Source organism: Channa argus, chromosome 19, assembly GCF_033026475.1.
Source record: "Channa argus isolate prfri chromosome 19, Channa argus male v1.0, whole genome shotgun sequence".
Taxonomy (NCBI): domain Eukaryota; kingdom Metazoa; phylum Chordata; class Actinopteri; order Anabantiformes; family Channidae; genus Channa; species Channa argus.
The window spans coordinates 13,674,541-13,698,725 of NC_090215.1; the positions used below are offsets into that span (position 1 = coordinate 13,674,541).

Here is a 24,185-nt window from a genome sequence, read left to right on the forward strand (position 1 = left end):
TTCACAAGTATGTTATTTAAAGCTGTACTGTCAATGTTTTATATGAACAATAACTCAAATGACTACAGTGTTGGATCTTTTTCACAGCATGGCACTGGCTTGACTCAGCTTGACTCTGCTCGGCTCACTTTTGGTACCAGGTGCTTCGTTTTTCCCTACAAATCCAACAAAGCACCACCGGTGTCACATGAAGCTAGTGTGACATCACGGACATCACACCACAGAGGATCAAAAGGAAATACAAAAGGAATGTTGTGGTATGTGTATGTGTGTCACAACAAGGGGATATTGTTGAAAAAAAAAAGCAACTAGGCAAAAGACTGCAGATAAAAATCAGTCAGGAGAGATGTGGAAGTACCTTCTCTGACCGATCAGTAGTCTAATGTTTTTTCGCATAACCTTTTGGCATCGCTTCAGCTTGCTTGGAACCTTGATGGGGGCAATACCAAAAAACTACCAGGTACTATCGACTACTTTTGCCTTACGGAAAAACAAAAAAGGCCAGTTAAGTCAAGTCACGTTGGACCAGTAGTTGGAAAACTACTGGTCTACATTTGTGGTGTCATCGTGTACCGTAGCAGTGATGCAGCTTTCACAGCTCCATAATAAAGCTCATTGTTTTGCTTATATCTGACTTTAGTTCTCTTACAATTTTACTTTACTATTTTGAGTTTCATCAGTGTTATTTGTAGAACCAGCAAACAGCTGCTTTAAGCAAAAAAGTTCTTATGTGCACCACCTGCCCCGAATGACAAACCAAGTTAGCCGCTGAAGATAAGCAGCGAAAGTGTTATTCAGGAGAGGACAACAGAGTGAATGTTAGTGTCATGTTCACCAGCTGGAAGACACCAATGTGCATCTGCACACCTGCACCCTCTTCAGGGTGTCTTGACAAACAGTGAGCTCGAACCCATAATACTCAACACCTGTTCCACCCTCCTAAGCACTTCTCTTCCCGTGCCCCCTAAATGGTCGTGTGTAGTCCATCCATCTATTATGTGTAACTGCTTATGCTGTTCAGGTGCACAGGGCAGGGGCCCATACCAGCTGTCATCAGGCAGGTCAGGTTGCCAGTCTTGTTCCGGGGCCAAAACGGAGTGAGACACAGACAGAAAACCATTCACGCTCACTTTCACACCTAGGGGCAATTTAGAGTCACCAATTAACCTAACATGCATGTCTGTGGACTGTGCAAGGAGGCAGAGTACCCAGAGGAAACCCAGGCAAACCCCTGAACAGAAAGGATGGCGGCTTTTCAGCTGTGAGGCAGCAGCTCTAACCACTGCACCACCGTGCTGCCCATTCACATGTAGTGTGGCAGTAAATTGATTCATTAGGAAATAAAAGCAGAAAGTGAGAGTAGAAAGTTATTTGCCACATATATGCGAGCATGCTGAGAGGATATGAAAGGGGATGTGAGGCAAATTTTGAGGGACAGAAGATGTAGGAAAAGAAAAGATCCATTCAATGCAAAGTGGAAAGACCAAAGCAACTCGCTGTCAAGAAATTGAATTTTACCGTCTTCTCATTTATTTCATATGTAATATAAAAATCTATCAATAAATGTTTGATGACACAATCTGAAATACTATTACAGAGACATCTGGCATTATCTGCCATTTCATACTGGAATTTGTTAAAATCACAGACCCTGAACTCAGCAGTGTTGTTGTCCATTTGCAGCAAAAAAGGCAAATCTAGAATGGATTCACAGTGAGTGTTTTCTGCTTCTGCTCACAAAAAAGCATCTTTCATTTGGCCTTTCGAAGCTTTTTGCCTCACTACAAACAATCTAAGCACAGCAGCATATGAAAAGATAAAACATGAAGATGAAACTTCTGGAATGGTTAAAAACACTCACTTTTAAGGCGGCTTCACAATTCGCAGATTGCAAATAATGAAACATTAACGCACCTTTGGGTTTTATAAAAAATATACAAAAATATACAAAAAAATCAACATGCAACAAAAATACTGTTTGTAAATAAACTGCAACAATGTTTTTGTTGCATGCTGCATTTTGTGCGTATGTATTTCTATAAATGTATGTATGAAGACTGAAGGTGCAAAGACAATCACTGCAGAGCAAAGACAATGTGTGACTCTGTGTCAGCTCTAATGAGGCTGTTTGATGTGATTACCTTCAGGGCAATTATTGATCTTTACCAGACGCTTGAATTAATTATTTGGCAGACGCACAGTGCAGCCATGAACAAAGTACATTTTTGTCTAGTTATTAATTATTTATCTCTTTTTATATTTCATGCTATTCATATTGTTAGAATTTGTTCTTGCTTATAAATTTTTCACAAAGCTTGTGGGAGTTATTCTCTTTATTTTAATAAAGATTTAACTTTGCTGACAAAGTTATTTGGCAGGATGTGTTTGGAATTGTAAGCACTGCGTGGTGTTGGTCTGTGAGTACGACTTCTGTGCTTTTTGGTTCAGGGGCAAAGTACAAACATCACTTACATACACACACACACACACACACACCCACAGAGCACTCACAACTGCCACCAGCACAAACACAAAAGAGCACAGACCACATCAGTGTCTCCACTGGGGTTTTGGATCTATTTGGTTCTGGTAGTTTCTTCACATCACCATGAATCAATCAAAGTGATTCACACAGTGATTCAGGCGCCAAAAATAAATAAATAAATAAATAAAACCCTTTTTATGCGAATATTCTCAAAACACTGGGAGGCTTTTTCACCTGTTTCAGCTTTTTGGTCACCACAATCAATAAAAAACATATTGATTGCCATTTTTTTTCTTTTTTTCATTATTGATTCACACATTCTAAGGTTCAGAAAGACCATTAAATTCCTCACGGTGTTTTGCAAACAAATATTATTTCATCGTAATTGTTGCATGATTGCAACAATCATGAATGAATTTTTAAAAAAAAGTTCATTCAGTTACAAATCTGATGCTGTATAATTGTTGTTTTCGGAAAGTTCAGTACAAGTCCCCTCTCTAACACAACACTGATCACAAATTCCTACACGAAGGGTTATTTTAAATGCCCACAACATGTTTCTTTGCATGAAAGACTGTAGGCGTACTCCTCTTTGTTACTGGCATGCTGTGCCTGTCTGCTCCCACCACACTGATGTAAAAACACAAGGAAAATCATGGAATAGATGGACTAAAATAGATGGATTTCACAGTGTAGCAGCAAATGAATCCAAGGCAGAGAGCTTGAGGTAATCATAGCGAGGCACTCAGTGGAGAGATCAAAAGTAGCACCTGCCAGTGTCTGTGCAGTGTGTCATGGTTGGCTTCCTCACCAAGGGAAACAGGAGTACAGCACACCTCCTATCCTGGAAGGACCCCAACACCATGATGCTGTGCACACATCAGGACTGATGTTTCAGTGCTTATTTGAAAGCATCTTGTCTTTCAAGGATTGTGGTTGATGTGAGAAGCACAGGGCAACATACGGGACTGAAAACTCAAATTGTTTGGAAGTGATTTGTTGAAGTGTTTTCATCCAAGTGTGATGTCTTACCTGAACACACAGTCATGCGGAGACAAATGACGAGATGGGAAGCAGCCTTTCTGTTGAACTCTGACATTTTAACCTGGTTTTGCTATTTGTTATTTTCACAGACAAATGTCAAATCAACGATGCTTATTATTTGTGTACAAGGACACACTGATATGTGTCCAGACTGTTTTCCTTTTTTAAAGACACTTTTCCTGTAGGCTTCTGTTCCTTTAGTACCGCTGTTCATGTTATTCCACTCTACCTTTTTAATCGTACCTTTTGAGAAATAAATAATGAGCTTTTAGTTTGTAAAACAATAAAACGTCATGGCCTCACATTTTCACTTCTCAGAACGTACGGACGAGCTTTAAGGAAATCTCCTTTTCCTTCTCCAGTAAACACCTTTAGCATTGCTTTATCTCTATCTCTATCAGCTTTTCAGACACACAGCAACAGCTGGGATGTTGGGGTGAATGTGAACTTCTTGCAGGTTTGTGTGTTACCAGTGACAGCACAAGCCAGAATAAGCACAAATCCCTATTCTGCTCTCTCAAATCACTCCCTTGTTCAGTAGAGTAAACTGTCAGAGATGTCAGACATTTAACAATCATCGTGATTTTATGTCATCATTGTTGTGGGGGGGAATGTCACATGATTGCACAAATGCTACACATTTCATGGCAGGATAACACCAGAAAGAAGGAATCTACCAGGGATCAGACCACCAACCCTGGAATTGATGTTCAAGCCGTTCTGTCTCCTTCAGCTGCCCCCTGTTGTCCCTCTGTGCTGTCATTGCAGTCAGCGCCACATCGTCTCCACCTCAAGGATAGAGGCTCCATATAAGGCTATTTATAAGGCCCCTTCAAAGTCTCTCATTTAAAGGGACTATAAAGAGCTTGTTTGTACAACACTTCACATGTGATGTAACCTCAGAAAGGTAGCTGATTAAGGCTGCAACACACAGTTTCCTGTTTTTTCCCATTCTGTCTCTATTGCAACAATACAGCAATATTGTGGTTAATTAGATCTCTGCTATGCTGGGAATTCTGCCACTAAGCTCCATAAACTAACTAATGCTAATGGTATAAAATGCCCTTCTGTAAACACTGCTACGTAATAGGAAAGCGCTGGAGCTGTGCTTGCACACACAGTTTTGAGAAGCGATCTAATGAGGCAAATAAGAGAAAACTTTCTTGCAGGTGGACTTTGGACATATGCATACTTACATAGAGTTCAGGTCATGTTATTTGCCATGTAATTAATACCATTAATAATACCTGAATTGGGGTCATGGGTATAAAGGACTGTCACTGTCATAAAACACAGAAACACTTTGGAACTGTGGAAATGGAACAGAGCAAGAGTTGCATGAGATTTTTTGTAAAGATAATCTTAATGTTATTGCCCACGTGTTCAGTGTAGAGTAGCTGTTAAGTAAACTGAGGAACCTGCAACCTATTACTACATTATATACATTTTAAACAGCATGTAAGTCAGGCAGTGGGCACACATGTAAGCTTCCAAGTTGAACATTTTATTCCCATTCTGTCATATTATATGCATACAAAATGCATCTGTGCCAAAAATACATTTTCAAGTGTACAACACATCCTCATTCTACTTCAGATTATGGTTCAAACATATTAATTATAGTAATAAAAGTAACCTAAAGGGTTACAGTACAATTAAATTGAATGTCAGTAGGTCAACAATGAACAAACTTGCTACAGCAAATACACCTGACCTTGTCTTATTACAACATGACTGGTTCTTTGAAAAGCACATACAGTGAATACTGAATGCACAAGCTTTTCAGTCAGTGTACAATGTTAGCACTGAATGTCTTGTTTACATCTGGTTGGAGCTAACCTGCTTGGCACTGATGCACACTTAAATGTCAAAATAGAATCCGCTTTGAGGCAGCACAATTGAAACGTGGAAAGAGATCTTCCAGCGCAGTGCACAGTATTATTGTCAACACTCCGGCTGAAAGGCTCCTATTTTAATTAGCAGAGCAGGAGAGTCCCACAGGAGATTATTTTCAATTTTCCAATGACTGTTCTTTAACACATTTAATCTCCTCAATCTGTTAATAACCTCTAAGTTGATTAAAGAAGATAATTTTTACTCCCTTTTAACCTATTAAAGTGATATGAGTCATTTCCTCCAACTTTCTTTGCTCTCAAGGACTTTGATAATATTCTGTCATCCTGATGGTCCATAGTTTAAATTTGTTGCCCCTGTTCTGTACGCACACTGGAAGAAGGGTCCCTCTTCTGTCTTGACATTATTTTCTTCCAAGGTTTTTCACGGCTTTTAAAAGTTGTTGTTGTTGTTGTACATAATAAATCACCTGAAGCAATTTTTGATTTGATTACATGTGCCCTCATATGTGGCACAGATGACATTTCTCATAATTCTTCCTTCTGTTGGCTCAGAGTGTAAATGACATGAGAGTCATGACAGACTGCACACACATAATGTAACTACCATCTGACATTCACATGCTTCAACTGGGTGTCAAATGTAACACATCTGAGTTTCTGTTTGACTTGCTGAATGCAGTTTCACCTTCAGGGCTTTACTAACCCAAAGAGATTCTGCTCAGCTCAGCTCAGCTCACAAGCACTCAGGCATTGATGAAAGTCTTGCCCCAGACCATCTTCCACCCTTTCAGTGTATTGCCCTGGTGTGGCATGATACAGCTGAACTGAATTTTCAGTGAAACATAATGCAAAATGTGAAGTTTTATTTCGCACAGTTTGAACAGTTCTTCAACGCAAACAGGTTCCTATGGAAGCCATGTGAAATAGGATATTTTCCTAACTAAAGTATAGTGACGTCAAGCAGACCCACTTGACAGTCAAAGCAGGGTTTTTGATATGCATATTCATTGAAATTATCATCCTTGTTTCACTATGATTTAATTTTCTGCAATTAGATGACAAAAGAACTTATATAATTGTAATAATTGCCTGCAATTACTGGATAGCTGCCATCCATTACTATTTGGCTTGTTTCATGATTGGAAAGTGCCATGTAAACCACCCACTTTAAAAAGGGATAATAATGACAGACTAAGTAGAAAACAATTTACCTGTTCCTGCAACACAGCACAATTATGGCTGTTTGGCCTCAAGAGGAAAAGAGAATGCATCTTATTTTCCAATATGGCACACTGGCAAATGATACAGAACAATATCCATGTAACAGAACATACGCTTGGATCAGCTAAAACAGAGATTAGACTTTTGCAATAACAGTAAACTATATGAGTGTTGCCTTTAAAACATGTTCGCCCTGTCAAGTGACATTCATTCTCAGGTAATTCACACTCTGGAGCCAGCGCTGAAATAGAGAGTCATTTTTCTCTGACCCCACTGGCCACCAGCCGAGTTGTTATCGACAAATGCGTCTGTTGCCTCTGTGGACAGTGCTGGAATCTTTAAAAGGAGCTCAGGGAGATCTCGGCTCAAAATTGAAAATGTCTGCTTCCACTTACCCTGAAAAAATAAACAACCTTTGGACACCAACTGTCCCTAGGTGACATTCTTTGCCTTACTAATTTCCAATTTATGGTGCAGCGGCAAGCATGCAAATGTTTAATTAGCTGTGTATTAGCTGTCTGGGAGTCTTGGTAAGTTCGCAGCTGGTTGTCAAATCAAAATGACTGTAGAAGTTTTACAAATGTCATTTTGAAGGACGTTTGTTTTTGTTCTGGTGCCACAGTAATACTGTCTTGCACCTGATGTAAAAATGACAAGAAAGTACGTCAAAGGTCTTACAGTCAAGTAATTCTCTAATGAGACTTCCAAGAAAAAGGGCTGTATGCTGCAGTGGTTTGTTTCTCATCTCTTCCCAAGACCTGAAAAAGCTGCAAACATGTAATCACAAAGCTTCAGGTTCCATCAGTTTTATGGAGAGATATTAACCTCATGTTGTGAAGGAAGAGGGGAAATGCAGTTTAGTCTATTATTGACTGTTATGTGGCTGCCATCTGCTGGTTATACTTGTGCAAAAAAAATCAACTCTATGCTTTACTGTGAGCTACCAGTAGAAGGAGACTGCACTGTTACATTAGTCATTTCACAACAGTGCACATTTGACTTAAAGACACATTTGACTTGAGACTTTAAACTATTTCCATGACTGCAATTGGTCATGAAAATAGAGAACTACTATAAAATCACATTTCTTGTGCTTTGTATGAAAAATGTTCAAATTAATTCTTTGGTTCTGGTTCTATAATCTCACAGTTCCACACTCTATAATACATCAGTCATACAGGCTGTCTGCTTTTGTCCACCTCCACCTTTTATCAGTGATACAATGTACTATACCAACATGTACATATAGATAAGGAACCTGAAAGTGATAACGTTATTACTCCAAGTGTGATATTGTTGCGCTCAGGTTATGCATTTATTATATAACGTATTCGTGTAATAAAATACCTGTATAAAATAATGAATTAAGTCATGACTTCATAAGGAGAATGCAGAGTATTTTTAAAGAAGATGTTTCTGTTTGGCTGGTGAAATGGTGAAGAATGATGAAAATTTCAGAGCAATGAGTACATCACAGTCACTTATATAATCAGACCACGTAATGTTATCCAGCAGCTTATTAAATTAAAAGCTTTAATTGAAATGTTGTCCTACTACACTCACACATATTTTTTAATAAACTGCTCTCTTCATGTTCAATTATAAGCAGTCTTGGAAAAGGAAAAAGCTATTTAATCATATTTATCATTTCATAACAGTTTTGTATTTCATGGGAGACAGTGAAAAAACGTGATTCATTTCAGCATTGATTCTTCTTTATAACAGAGGGAAACACTCATTCAGTATCATCTTTGAGCACACTATTCAACAGCTGAGTGAATGATGTTCATTCATTCAGTCTTTTGTGTGCAAACAAAGTGCCTTTCAACAACCAGAAATAATTGATTTTCCTGTTTTGTTTGCTTTGAAAATCAATACTTGGATATTATCAAGCCCCACTAGGACACCATTATAAAGTGGAAACATTTATTTTAAGTTTAAAACGTGGTAAACAATTTATTTGGGCTGTGCTGTGATTCACAGCTGAAGAAACCATTTTAAACGAAAAAAGAATCAGGTGATTACAGCACATCGAGGCTTCACAACAAGTGCAGCGCAGGCCAGCAACAACAATGACAGGACAGTTGTAAAGGAGGCACTGTGCAGGGTACGCAGATATACTGATAATCCCAACAAAACAGGTCTCATTTTACATCACAGTTCATCCACACAACATGGGAATGACGCTGGCTTTTCTGTAATTCACAGGGGTTTAGTGGAAATGGACTCAGAACAGTAAACAGGGCAGGTTTACTTTTTAACTGCATACTTCCCCCCCGCACATACACACAGACACACTAATGCTTTTGGCAATGTGTTCAGCACTTCCCCTGATATGAGGTAACACTATGTTAAACATTAAGCTATAGCCAGGGACTGCAGAGGATGAGGTCACCTCAGGTGAAGGTGGTGTGATCAAAAGCAATTGTCTGTAAAAGGTGTCCGGCAAGGAGGACGGGTATGAACAGGCCACGCTCATTGTCTTTAATCTGCCAATTAACAATGAACATTAACATAGAGTATCCCTTATTAGTGTCAGTGTGGTGAGCTGTTTTTTATGACATTCCATTCAAGTGATCTTTAGCAATTAGTCATGCAGCCACATCCCTGTATAATCACCACGGATTTGTGCTGTTACAGGGACTTCACTGTCTGTGAATCAGCTGTAGGAATTCGCTGTAGATTAGATCACAATTCAATTCTGTCTCTGTGCTACCCAGCCAGGAGAGGAGATTTCCCAATAAAAACGTCAAAATACTGCAGAAAAAAAAACATGCGAGGTGTATTTAAAGATCACCTTCCAACTTTAAACAAACTCTCTCTATTGCTTTTACGATGACGCTCTCTCTTACCCACACACATACACAAGTGCGTCTACTGTGGAATCAGCTGCGATTGGTGGAGAGGGACACCTCAGCAGACAGACGGTGGTAATTTCGGATGCACATTGGCTGCTGGAAGTTTGCTGTTCCTGGGCACTTGGAGCACAGCTGATTTGAATAAAGATTTTGTGTAAACATGCCACATATACAGACACGCTGGAACAAAATTGTTGATTCTTATGCTGTAATCTAAAGCAGTCCATTACAATAGCCCCAAACAAATACATAGTAATTATGTTAAGCTTTTAATGTTGAGGTTTTCTGAGAGGTTCAGGTGTTGTGGTAAGTTTTACGTATATGTGGTGTTGACTCATCCTTTTCCCTGCACAAAAATCATAAAGTAATTAAAAATACAGCCAACATCTGCACTACAGACAGAGTACTTATCAGAGTACTTATAATTTCCCTGAGAGAGAGAGATAACAGCTTGAAGTGCTTTGCTTCAAAGTGAAATGACTATTAAAAGGTCAACAGCAGCAATAAGAGTAGCAACAGGAAACTCAAGATTGATAAGAGTAGAAGGTGGAGCTGTTTACCTTAACAGAAAGATACAGAAAGGTTTATTCACTTAAAGTATTGGTTTGACATTTTGGGAAATGAGCTAATTTCAAGTCACATTTTATTGCTGTGTTTAATGTGGTAAATATCGAATGTGCCTTAAAAGGCAAAAGAATTAGATGAGAAGATCCCTCTGACATCTCTGTAGAGGACATATACACTCACCAGCCACTTTATTAGGTACATCTGTTGAGCTGCACCTCAAATGTATAAGCAATCACATGGCAGCAACTTAATGCATTTAGCCAAGCAGACATGATTAGGACAATCATCAGAATGAGAAAGAAAGGGGATTTAAGTGATTTTGAACATGGCATTGTTGTTAATGCTATACAGGCTGAGTATTTCAGAAACTGCTGATTTACTGGGATTTTCACGCACATCAATCTCTAGGGTTTATAGAGAATGGTCCGAAAAGAAACTATCCAGTGAGCGGCAGTTCTTCTGGGTGAAAATGTGCTGCTGATGCCAGAGGTCAGGGGAGAATGGCCAGACTGGGTTGAAAGCCAACAGTAACTCAAATAACCACTTGTTACAGCCAAGATATACAGACACCACAGTGACACTACAGACAGCAGGGAGCAATTCTCCATCCTTACATCACTCCTCCACTCCCCTCCACCTCTCTCACTGAAGATGAGTTTGCCAGCTTCTTTACTAACAAGGTGGCAGCCATCATTTGACAGTTCCACACATTGAATTGGGGACACTCTGCTATGTCCATCCAACAGTGCATTGCTCTCTTCATTCTCCACTCCAACTGAGAAGGACAAATCCACACTCCCTACCGCCTGTCCCCTGGACAATATCCCCAAGTCCAGCCATTACACAAATTATTGATAAATTTACGCACTGTCCCCACCATATTTAAATAGGCCCAGTTTACACCACTATTTAAAAAGCCTAACTAACACCACCTACAAGCATGCATTTCATAATCCATTTATATTGTTATATGCAATATAAATGGATTTGTATGAATTCACTGTCTCATCACACACTTCTGCCTGTTTCCCTGATGTTTCTGCTTGGATGAGAGAAAGGCATCTTCAAGTCAATCTCTCCCTGTCAAACCTACCACACAACACAGCATCAGCACCGACGTATGATTTTCAGTTCTTGTTCCCACACAGTTTCTAGAAACCTAGGGGCCATCATTGACAACCACCTCAGCTTTGCTGAACACATCTCCTCCATTTCTCAAGCATGCCGATTTATAACATTAGAAATATTCCACCATATGATTCTGAATATGCTACCCAACATCAAATGTACACAATCATTATCTCTCATCTCTCTATGGCACAATGTTGTATTAACAGGCTGATGACCATGAGTACCCTCCTCCGGGTCTACAATCCCTCTGTGCTCTGCCAACAAACAGCATCTAGTGGCCTCCACACCACAGAGCAAAACATCCCCAGTAATGCCTATCTGCTCACTGGTCCCACAATGATGAAATGAGCTACGTAGTTCTGCACACTCAGGAGCCTCACTCTCAATGTAAAAAACAGTTAAAGACGAATTGTTTTCTTAATTATATGGCAAAAAATATCTCGCAAACTGAAACCTTTCTTCTCATGGTACATTGCTTTTAATGCCTGCCTAATTTTGCAGGCTTGTGTGTCACTTCTAAGTTGCTTTGAATAAAAACATGTGCCAAATGAATACGTGTAAATAAAAAAGTGGAAATGACAATTAAACAGAGTTAGGTAGCAGTTTCCTTCGTATTCCCCAATTTCCAATCTCTGCTAAGCTAAGCAGCTGCTGGCTCTAGCCACACACGAGACATCAGAAAGATCACTTGCCATGAAAACAATTGTGTATTCCTTATAAACCACTGCATTCAACTTTTTATTTTCTCTGAAATCTTTCATTCAGTACCAACCAGAGATTGTTTGGCTTGTGGCTTTGTTATATATTCCAAATATATATTTTCAGTGTTGGCATATGCAGTAGCGCCAAAAAAAATAAGCATGCATTAAGGGAAAGGCTTTTGGATCTTGCCATGAAAAAAGGTGAGCAGCTCTGAAACAATTTCAGTGCTGTGAATGAACAAAGGGGCCAGAAGACTGCATCCAGGTGCCACACCCTCAGGCTGTAGGTTCAGGGCCTTTGTGGCATCCTCTGTTAAGCTGCTTGATTCGCTCTATACCCCAGAATCCCCTTTCATCTTCCAGCATTGTGAGTGAGCTTCTCCTACGAAAAGGTTGTGTGTATGCAGACGTGCACCACAGAATGCACAAAGGCAGTTGTATGGGGGGAAAAAAAGACAATAGAATTGGAGAATTTGGAGAAGACTTTGCCTAACCTCAAACAGAGGCAATCACGGTATGGTGCAATTTCTTGCTATGATTTTTGACACGTGAACTAGAAGGAACCAGCAGGATGAAGCTGAAACATTTTTCATCTTAATCAACTTTTCAAGAGGGTGGATTAGGATGTTCCGCTTCATAATTTCATACAGGATTGAAGAAAAAATTGTCAAGCTCGGGTTTGATAGATCAATTTACCAGCTCCTCCAGCAGGTTTTTCCTTTAGCTATAATTCAATCCCTCCCAGTCTAACAGCATAATCTATGACACGCTTGATCTGCTATTCATTTGAAGTGTCATAGCTTCCTACTTTATCTTCTGATGTGGCTGAGACCTCCTTGACGCCAGTGCCAGCACTGCTCATTGCTAAAAGCTATTTGCTATATGCAGAGTCATTTCCATGGTTATTATGGCCCCACATTAGCTAACATGCAACTTGTGATTCCAGCCTCCACATTAATGCACATGTTACTGTCAGCAGACACACTACAGACATTCCAAATTTCTGCAAAATGTTCTTTCTGCTTTTCATTAACATTTTGTAAGATGAAAATAAGATAACATTCACACACTCACACACACACAGACACACACACACACACACACACTGATATAGGCTTTCATTCTCAGGCACTACATTTTCAAGAAATACATAGTAAGGAACATCTTAATTTTAGTGAATATAACCACACACTACAACCACCACTTTCCTAAAGATTGACTTTAACATACTTGTTTTGTCTTGAGGCACAGTTGAATACTATTGTTGGATTACTGAGAAGGTGTAGGGGTTTGGGGCCTTGGGGAGTTCACTGTATATGCACTCTGTTTTACCTCCTTTTCCCCCTTGGTGAAACCGTGGCTCGGGTGCTTTATCAGGTTTAACCACATGGTCCACTAAAATTAGGGTAGAGTAAATATGACTGACATCATTATCTATGGGCTGCAGGAAAGTAAATGACTCTGAATGTCATTTTAGAACCACAATAGCATATTTGTAAAGGGAACATGAATAAGAAAATATGCCACTATATCAAAGCATATTATAAACAAGCTATGAAATTAGTGAGGAAGAAAAAGAAACCTGTTCAGAGAGGAAAAAAGCTACATTTCCTCTTTGACAGACTTCTCATCCTGTAAGACATGCTGTATTTGTCCAATCCTTCTGCATACCTCAACACAACATTAAGCACTCAGAAATGTGACGGGAGGACAAATGCAAACGTTTCAACCCCCAATATACTTTCATGCTTGAATTGTTTGCTACAAAACAGGGAAACAGTTCCAATGGAGTGCAACTGTGACATTTATATTTAACCATTCAGTTATCACTGCCATTTTGGAAATTGCATTTTTTCATCCAGTTCAAGTGGAACCAATTTAAACGTGGTCAATTTGGAGTCTGGAAATATAAGCAACTTTTACTGCTGTATGTAATTCTGATATCCAGAATTCATTCTGAAACAGCTTTAAATGGGAAAAAGGCTGGTTTATCTTTTAAATTGTGTGATGACATGGTTTATAGCCTCTATTATGAAAGTCAACAAAATAAAGTATCTTCCCCTCCACTAAAATTGCTATCACTGTTTTGTGGGTACAAGAAAACTGCATCCCCACTTGCAGCTAAGCCTGTGTTTAGTGCTTTGAGCTAAACATCAGCATGTTAATATGTTCACAATGGGGATGCTAATATACTGATGTCAGTGTTAAGGTGCTTTTGCAATGGTACTTTTCTTTCCCAGATACTAAAGTCCAGCAAACTTCCCTCGAGTAAACGTCCCTTGGAGGGAATGTGCCACAGGAAGATTAAGTTGTGTATGTATGAAATGGAGTTTTAACAATGATAGGTGCGTTAAATCCTGTGTGATATTTGACCAGTCCGTGATGTTCAGTACAACATGCTGCATCCCAGTAAACTTTTAATGACTAATGCCCAATCAGGGACTAGTTGGATAGTTGGATAATGTCAGAAGTAATAAGTTAAAACATTATTTCTCTGACAGTAGTCCAACATTTTACTTTTTAAAGTTAGTTTTACATTACACTCACCAAGTATCCTAGTTAAGATTAATCCCGATATCAAATTGCTAGTTAATATCGCCTACACATTGATAAAGCATGTCTTGTGCTTTTTATGACTTCTTTTTATCTAATCTATCTTTATCCAATTCAATGCTCCAGCCACCCAAATGTCATGTGTTCTACTCAAGAAGCCATGAGCCAAACCAACTTCATTAAATGATCTGCTCATGTTGCACTTTCATCCAAAGTGCTTTACAATGTTGCTTCTCACTCACCCATTCACACACACACTCACTCACTCACTGCGCGACAGCAGCTCACCTGACCCATTGGGGTGAAGTGTCTTGCTCAAGGACAATTTAACATATAGAAGGGACCAGCAGCCAAACCACTGGCTCTGGGGTCTGTGGACAACTGCCTTGCCCACTGAACTACAGTTACCCTCATTTATAAACAAAATTACCTGCTCCCGAGCTTAGTCTAGGAGCTAATAACTCACAGCTTCATTCTTCAAATGAGTCAACTTTGTATGAATGTGGCTAAGCTTTCTATACTCCGTGGATTTACACTGTTGATAGTGGCCCCACATGTTATCATAAAAAGTAATATTCTTACGTTATTCATTATGTGACATGAGACTGGCTAAATATTGTATAAATCACCAGTGTTATATTTTATCTTGAGGGTGACACAACCACGTAAAATAGTTGATGTTTCACTCAGCCTTATTGTGCTGTAGAACAAAAGTCTGAGAGTCACCAAAATCATTAGGGCATATCTTGCAAGAACTGCAATGTATGAAGTTTTAACCCAATCCTAGATGATTATTAAAAGTTTTGACATGTTGGTGGTTTTACAGAAGAGAACTTAAAGGATCACCAGAATCCTTACAATTCGTCCTTTGAAAGACCATGTCTGTGTAAAATTTCATATCAACACTTTTTCTTAGCTATTTTGGCTTTAACTAAACTCATGAATCTGCAATGCATACACATTTGGCCACTGGGAGTTTTATACCAATACTGAAAGTATTTGAGGAACAACCTTCCTCCACATTGTGAGTCAAATCTGCCATAAAAGGAATTAAATTCAGTGGTTGGGTTAATATTTTGAACCTAAGTCATACAGAACATCTTTTTTATTTCTGCATCACGTAATTACCAAAACACAATGAATACAACACCTTGAGACATCAACAGCATAGTTAATTACACCAAAAACCGAATTATTATTAAACTTAATTGAAAAGAAATGTGATCCCACTGATACGCTCTGTTTTTATCAAATTTGCTGTAGGTCATGAAGCATAACTCAATAGTCCAATCCAATTATTGTCCCATTGAATTACTTCCTGTAATAAAGTAACTCTTAGTAAACTTTTTATTAATAAATGCATAACTGTATTGCCTGAGCATGTCAGGCTTGCAGGTGTGGTTCATTTACAAATGGGTACTATATTCCCTTTGCACATCGTAATGCGCAATACACTGTGCACGTATACACTGGGTGGGGCCTTGTTATCAAACTGCCCTGTATACACTTGGTTCACATAGGTTTGCGCAAAATATGTTCCCATGTTGTTGTTGGTCCTTGAAACAATATGTCACAAGGCCACTGAACCTTTTCCAAATCATATGATCACTGACTGACGTGCAGGAGCTCTACACAGGCATCCATGCAAACTCCTGTTGACCTAAAGTTCAACAACTTTTACCAATAATAGGAGAAAAAAGCTGTGACACTAACCAACTTTCCAAACAATTGCATCTATAAACCTCCCTAGGAAGGAGCTTTAAGTTAGTACGATGTGAAGGTGCAGCCTGCTGAAGAGTGACAGACAGTGGAAGTCCATGTGAGCAAGATCTGAGAAGCTTTTTATCCAGGGAGGATCAAGCTCGAGTGCACATTTTGGCCTGGTACACATATTGCAGCTCTGGGTTTTAGTTCTAAATGTATAATGCTTTTTTTAGGCTTTTATTACTCTTATGCTGCAGTGCTTACTCTTATAATATCATATTTTATGTAAGTGCATAAATGCGTTTCAAAAAAAGCTCCCAGAGACTCTTTATAGTACGTATTAGTCTACATCTGTTTTGCTGCCATTTAAAGGAGTCCTCTGTTTCCACTTTCGCTTCAGCCTCCTGGCTTGTGCGTGTATCCCGGACGAGGAGGCGGTGGGGTGGCGTCGCGTCATATCAGCCGCCGCGCTCTGATTGGCTGCCGATTCTCACCCGACACAGCTGTGATTGTTTTCTGCAGAGGAAGCTCGTGTCCCTGGTATGAGATCTGTGCTCTGGAATCGAGTAGCTCTGTCTTTTTTTCTCTCTCCTCTGTGTGTGTCTGCTAACAATGATATGAACAAACAACGTGATTGCAGTCCTTGTTGTAAAGAGCAGGATAAGTAGGAGGGGATCTTGGCTTAATCATTTGCCGAGGCGCGAATGAACAAGAGTGGAGGTTTCTCTTTCAACGAGACGCTGAAGGCGACTGGAAATAAAAGTAAGGATCACAGCATTTTCTCACTGATGCACTACTGTATTGTCTCTTGTGTTGCAACAATGCATCTCATCTTGTTGAAAATATGTTACACATTTTCTGATAATGACATTTCCTTCTTCCTTTGTAGCCCAACAGTGCCAAATGCCCGGACTAGAAGACCGCTGCTGGAGCTGCTCCTGTGCATCAAGGGTTGAAACTAAGCACTCATCATCTGGCGCAAACTGGTTGGCATCCAAAGCAGAAGAAATGATGTCAATCATCACCTCGGTGCTCAGCAGTGCCTACGGCTCCCTACACGACGTGCGGACGGCCAACCTCATCCGCCGGGGTCTCGTACTCTTCACGGTCGGAGTTTTCCTCGCCCTGGTGCTCAACTTGCTGCAGATACAAAGGAATGTCACCCTTTTTCCCGAGGAGGTCATGACAACTTTGTTTTCTTCTGCCTGGTGGATCCCACCTTGCTGTGGCACGGGGGCAGGTGAGTGGAAAAAAACAACAACCGAGCTAATTCGTGTTTTATAAATAGCTGTGGAGATCAGCCTGCCCTGGGTTAGCTGTAGTATGTAGATAAGTTTGGGACAAAGGAATGTGGTAGGGGAGGGGTTTGAGCATACAAAGAAAAAATCACAATGAAGATAAAACTTAAAAAATAAATGTAACAATCATTTATGAGCACTTTCTGTCCGGAAACCTCCTCTGGGTACTTCTCATCACGTGCTATTAAGCGTTAAAAATGTGTAATTTAAAGTATTTGAGGCAAGTCTGTTTAATTGCTAGTATCATCAGCTACTGTGTGATCAGGCGGTAAAGTATCAACTTTCGGCTGTGTTTTTATTTGCTATTATATAAGCCTTTATCTCTAAGGCTGCCCTAGTCTGGATGATTTTGTGAGGCAGACCTGCATGAAAAAACTGACTTTGTTCCGTTGGTAGAGTTTCTAGCAGTCTGATTGGTCGCAACAGGCGGACGCGAAGTGAGCTGAGCGCTGATTGGTTGGTGTCATAACGGGTGAGCGGAGAGGGAGGGGCTTTTAAGGCCAGGAACCCGGAAGCTGTGGAAAGGCAGAGTAGACAAATGAGACAAATGTTTTGACTGCTGACATTAGTCCGGTTATTATTAATTGCTCTCAGCTATTGTAGCTTCTCAGTTTGACAATCATTACATCAACAAAGTAAATGAAAATGCACAAACAAATTAACAAAAAGTGCTTTCCAGACCCAAACGTAATGATTTCAATATGTTTGACCAACAGAAAGTTAATAGTACAGAGCTACAAAAGGAAACAGCCGCGCCCTTAGTTCTAACCCTTTAAAATAGGTTGAAACCAGTGAATAATCCTTTTTTTTTTTAAATTTAAAATAACCTTTCAATTCATTATCAAATTTAGTCATAGTTATATAATACCAATTATAAGGCCACACCTCATACTTATTATGCTCATTATTAAAGAATTGGACACTAATTTTGTAAAATAAATATTATGTCCATGTAATTCTAAATCTAAAAAGACCAATGTGATGCCATCAAATTAGCTCATTTTATTCTATCATCATTCCAGAAACTGAATAACATAAACTTTACTTACACATAAGACAGATAAAACAACAATGTTATTTTTATACTGTCCATCTATATTCTTGTATTTACCAAAATGGAGAACTTAACAAAACAGGGACAAGAGCTTGAAATTCACAAAATGAGGAATTGAATCAAAAAGAGGTACAGTCAAATGTAAGCGTCTATTCCTAATTGTAAACTTGTTTGTACGGTGAGTCACAAATCATGGAAACTCATGTTGAGCAAAGTTTCCCGCACAGCAGCTCTGTGACAGGATTTCCCAAAGGTTTTGCTTATCTTGTGTAAATGGGGTCTGTTTGTTGTTTCTTACAGCTGTTGTTGGCCTGCTGTATCCCTGCCTCGACAGCCACCTGGGAGAGCCACACAAGTTCAAGAGAGAGTGGGCCAGCGTCATGAGGTGCATCGCAGTGTTTGTTGGCATCAACCACGCCAGTGTTGTATCCTTTCTATATCAACATCACTATATAGAAAGTTTTTTTTTTCCCTCATAGATATAACACGATATATTTGCCTTTCCATTGCAGAGTTTCTAAAGCTTCAGATTGTCCTGTTTTACCCTTTATCTTTAAGACATGACTTTAAACAAGCAAGTTGTACAAATATTTGAGTAAGAACTAATCCTATGCTAGGATTAATCTGTTTGACTTTGTCCTTAACTGTCTGGTAACACAGAAACTAGACTTTGACAACAATGTGCAGCTCTCCCTAACGCTGGCAGCCTTGTCCTTGGGCTTGTGGTGGACATTTGACCGGTCCAGAAGCGGCTTTGGGCTGGGCATCACCACTGCCTTCCTAGCTACTGTGATCACACAACTGCTGGTCTACAATGGAGTCTACCAGTAAGTCAGACTTTCATTTTTGAGGAAACAAAACTGATGCTGTTTCCTCATCACTATTTTCTGGCTTCATATTACAACCGGAACCAAAACTATGTCTGGATTAAGTGCTGATTATGCAGCTAGGAAAGTCAGAATTCAGTACCTGTAGTCTCTGAAAGTACTCCTACCGGTCTGATTTCAATCAATGTGACATATGACACATGATATACTGAGTTTTTTTCAGAATCTTGCCTTTATCTCTGGGTGCTAAACCTAGCTACCAGATGCAGTGACATGAGGTTCAACAGGTGCAGCTAATGCTGACTTTAAATGATAGATACAGAGGGGGAGGAATAAAGAGAAATCCTTATATTTCCCAGCATGACATGTTTTGTAGATTTATTCCCTCTCAGAGATTTGTCTTAAGTGGTGTCTTGATGTCTTTTCTGTTTTTTTTACAGCTGATGTTTCTTGTTCTGCTACTTTGGCATTGTGGGATTATTGCACACCATTGTATTTAGCTTTGGAGAAAAGAAATGTATTTTACTCCTAGAGGTTGGGGTCAGTTAGAGAGCAGCCTCACTAGTTTAATATTTAATATGATTTTATTATTTTTTTCTCTCATTCAGGTACACATCTCCAGACTTCTTGTATGTACGCTCCTGGCTGCCATGTATATTCTTCTCAGGTGGTGTGACTGTGGGAAACATAGGACGCCAACTTGCCATGGTATAGTTTATAACTTTTTATAAAATATAATGCTGTAACCTAATGGTCCACAAAATATTTATTTGAGTTATCAAATAAGATCTTTAGGCAACATTCATACAATTATACCTTCTCAGCATGGATTAAAGGAATAATTTGTCCATCGTTTGCAGAGCTAGACTGAATTAATTCCTCTGTTGTGTGTTATTCAGTTGTACATGTCCTGTAAGGTAAACATTTCAGTTCCTTTATCACCACATCTAGGAGCTCTGTTCACTTGACCATAACAGGGGTCAAGTTTTCCTATAAATATACAATTTAGCGAGCAAGTTAGCAATGCTACTTTCAGTATTCAACAAAAAAGATGAGAAGCTGTTTACTTAGTTTGAAAAATGAAGTCAAAGTTTGGGGGAACGTTAAATGTGCTTTCCATTTCAAGAGTCTAAAGATCGTGAATACAACTTGTCTTATATTACGATACCTTCATGTCACTGGTTGGCAGCTTTAATTTGAACTATTTGCTTACCACTAGAACTACCAACCCAGTTTCACCACTGCAGGTGCCAGTGGCATGTTATTACTGGCATGCAATTCTCTTGATCTTGATCTGAAAGCGTTTTCGTCCTGCCAAGAATTAATAATATTATAATCAGAAGTAAACATCTGTGATCCTGTATGATGTTTTGGAAATGTTGGCGCATTTGCACAGATTTTCTGTTCGCATTTATCTGTATCAACCATTGAAAATCTGTATATGTTGAACTGCTCTGCACTCTGAGCAGCGGATCTCAAATGAATGACTTCACATGACCTCTCTGCACCACATGTGCTTTGCTTGAAACTATTTAGCTGAGCTATAACAGCAGATAATATTGTCAAATGGGTTAAAGTTGAGCAAAGAGTTTTCGACGCCCACCTTCATTCATAATTATCCCATCAAGTTGGCTTTGATGTCTTCATTACGCTTCTGCCCAGAAGCCTCACCTCTTTCTGTCTGTAAAGTAAGAATCCCGTCATTCCCTCAGTTTGACTCAGTGAAAGCGTGAAAGCAGATTAAGGGCTGTTGTTTTTCACAGTTATGCCGAGACACCGAGCCAGTCAGGACTCGGTTGACCTCTGGGTCATTTGCTACTTGTTTTTTTTTTGTTTGTGATGCAGCCTGAGGAATGTTGGCACAAGTCTACACTTGTGGTTTTGTTCTGTGTTTCTCTCTTTTTCGCTCCAATGGGTCATTTATGAGAAGGATCAGCAAGAGCATGAGACTTTTTTTTTTCTTTTAAAATTGTTACGTCCAGTTACAGTTAAACAGTCTGCTTGGCAATGCGAACCACGCAGAATAAACAGACCAACTGGCTTTGCCACTTCCAGCTCTTGTACTTTAAATATTTACTTTAAAGCTGAATGGCTGATAATGGTATCTAGTATTTATTTTTTATTTTTTTGCAATCCAAACGTGACATTATAGCAGTTTATCTGATGGCAGTACCTTCTTCCCCCTTTTGTACAAAAGTTTTGGAGGAAAGAAACACATCCAGAGAAGGAACTAAAATTAAAAATCCTTTCCTGATTTAAACCTACCGGCAACTTTTAAAACGGTACTTAATAATTTATAAAGCTACAATATCAAGAAGTTGCTGCAATTTGGAGCTTTGAGTTTACAGGAAACTAAAACAAATAAATTAATGTGAAATTGACATCTTGAGGCTGATAAAGGTCTTCAAAATCAGTTTACCATTCATCCAGACATTAGATGATTTCATAGAATAAATTGATTAAATTACAGACATTTCTATATACAAGTGCTCTCAGCATGAGTATAAAATAAAATGTTTTTTATTAGCCACTTATTTTCTACTCTATATGCAACTGTGTGACAGATATTGTTCTTCTAATTGCTGTAAGAAATTCACTGATGTGTTGTTAAAGCTGGTCTTTTCTCTGTCTTCCCTCAGGGTGGTGTTGAGAAACCTCACATGGACTGAACAGTGGAAATCCCGAAAATCAGTTTAATTAGAGACATGAAAATTAACTAGTTATGGGATGAATGACAGGAATAACTGAAGGAAAAAAAGCCTCATCGTTTCGACTTCAACCTGTTCTCTCAACAAAGTGCGGGTCAGAAGAGCCCCTCATTTAACGTGCCATGTTCCCTTCCAATCTCTGTTGTACTCCATTAGCATTAGGGCTTCCTATACACTAGATGGGAGGACAGTCTTTGCTGTCTTTGTTATTTTTGTTTTGTTTTTTTAAGTGAGCTGTTGGCTGGTTTTATTTTGATGCTGGAAGTAAGTATCTCCTCACAGTTTGTGGAGTGGAAGCGTGTGTGTGTGTGTGTGTGTTTGGGCTTTGGATGTTTCTTGGTCTTAGAAGACAAGGTGGGGGTTAATGTCGGTTTTAGTTGTAATTAACCTAAATATAATATGTTCATAAAAGGGAAATGTGTGAGTGGGCAAAAATATCTGTCACTCTCACACAGAAATGTATTCAATGGCATTGCTGAAGCACATGTATGTTCCTTGTGAGACCAAATTAAGTATTTATTTCAGGATTTTGAATGACCCCCAAACCAAATGTACTGTTTGTTTGAAAATGAATGATGGTCCCATTTTTAAAGGAACACTTTGATGCTTTGGAAAATGCTCTGACATTCTGAGGGTCGGCTGCGAAGGTTGATGCCACTCACGTGTTTGTGTGCTCAGGATGTAGCTGGAGCCAGAAGTCAGTAAGCTTTACACAGAAACTAGAAATAGCAGGACTTTACTTAGGTCGGCTTAAATAAAGCATCTCTAAAGCTCACTAATTAGAATGCAAACTTTTATTTCTTCAATTCAAACTTATTTAGCTTAACTAAACAAGTCTCAGTTTTGGTGAACATTTAGCTCTTGATTATAAACGAAGTGATTTCCCAAACTCTTGAACTCTTCATTTAAGGTGACTATAAAACACATTCAAGAGGGTTGTAGATGGAATGAAGTATATAAGCAAGTGCCAATTAGTTTAGTACCAATTTGTACTGGCAGATGAGGATTTATAGAAGGTGAAGTTAGTTATACAATGTATTGAATATTAAAGAAATGCATTTGGGTTCCTTAAGGGAAATTATTAATGTATGTTTATGTATCTCTGACAGTAAAAGATCACAATTTATATTTTTTGAAGCTACTCTCACACTTTCAGTATGACACAGTATTGGTCTGTTTCTGAAAAGTTCCAAGATGGAGACAGAAGATTGTTTGTAAGAAAATACAGTGAAAGCATTAGCATGGACCGAAACTTTTTAGGAATGCCACTAAGGAGGACGTGATATTGCTTTGCTGTTGTATAAGTTTATATAACTTCCCCGTGCATTTGTACCTTTGTGATCAGCTTTTAAATTTCTTGCATAATGAATGGCCCTATGATTTATATCAAGACAACATTTTCCTGTGTGATTGTGTGATTTCCCACTTTGAATTTTATCATCCAACTAACTGATGTTTTGGGAACTGGTTAAAGGAGACAGCAGGCCATTGTGTAAAATTTGCAATCTGTGATTGCCTGTGTATTATAGAATGTAGTGCTTTTGTCACTATAACAGTTTAGTTTTATCATTTGTACAAACATAATGACATTACTGCTTTTATGTATAATGGCTTGCCTACGTAATCATGCAGGTATTACCTTACTAGACCTACTGTATGTTAGTTAGTGTTTGAGGGTCTAGAGGATTAAGTGCAATCAGAATATACATGAGCCGATATTCTTTTTTTTTTTTCTTATTTATTATAATTTCTGACAACTGCTAAACAAAAGTATACCTTGTTGTAAATATATGCAGTGTGGATACTTCACAAAAAAGCAATAACATCTTTTTGTGAACACAAACTTTGTCAGAGATTTCATGCCTTTTAGAGTCAACACACCAGTGACTCTCACCAGAGAAACAATAAAAAAAAAAGTCAAACTGTTTGTAAAAATCTCATTTAGTAGCATTATCTAGGGAAACCTGATTTATTTTTATAAGGCTTTTTGTGGCAGATTACTGCAGGTTGAATCTGCTTATATTCAGGTGTGCTAAACAGAACAGGAAGCTTTGTTTTTTCAGATGGTGAAGCACATTGTTTTGTTTTGATGTGTTTTTTTGTGTGTCTGATATTCAGCTGTGTTTCAATTTTTGCTACCTAGGAATTTAAGTGAATAATAAAAACACTTGATATGCA

At 38.8% G+C, this 24,185-nt stretch overlaps 1 protein-coding gene across 1 annotated transcript; it reads left to right on the plus strand.

Annotated features, from left to right (window-relative positions):
* The first annotated feature begins 16,164 nt into the window (after positions 1-16,164).
* insig1 (insulin induced gene 1) lies at positions 16,165-24,185 on the plus strand. Its single transcript, XM_067486233.1, has 7 exons — positions 16,165-16,299; positions 16,521-16,882; positions 17,010-17,360; positions 18,773-18,897; positions 19,133-19,299; positions 19,908-20,007; positions 21,939-24,185. Exons 2-7 carry the CDS (start codon positions 16,825-16,827, stop codon positions 21,966-21,968), a joined length of 831 nt encoding a protein of 276 aa, XP_067342334.1. The 5' UTR covers positions 16,165-16,299; positions 16,521-16,824; the 3' UTR covers positions 21,969-24,185.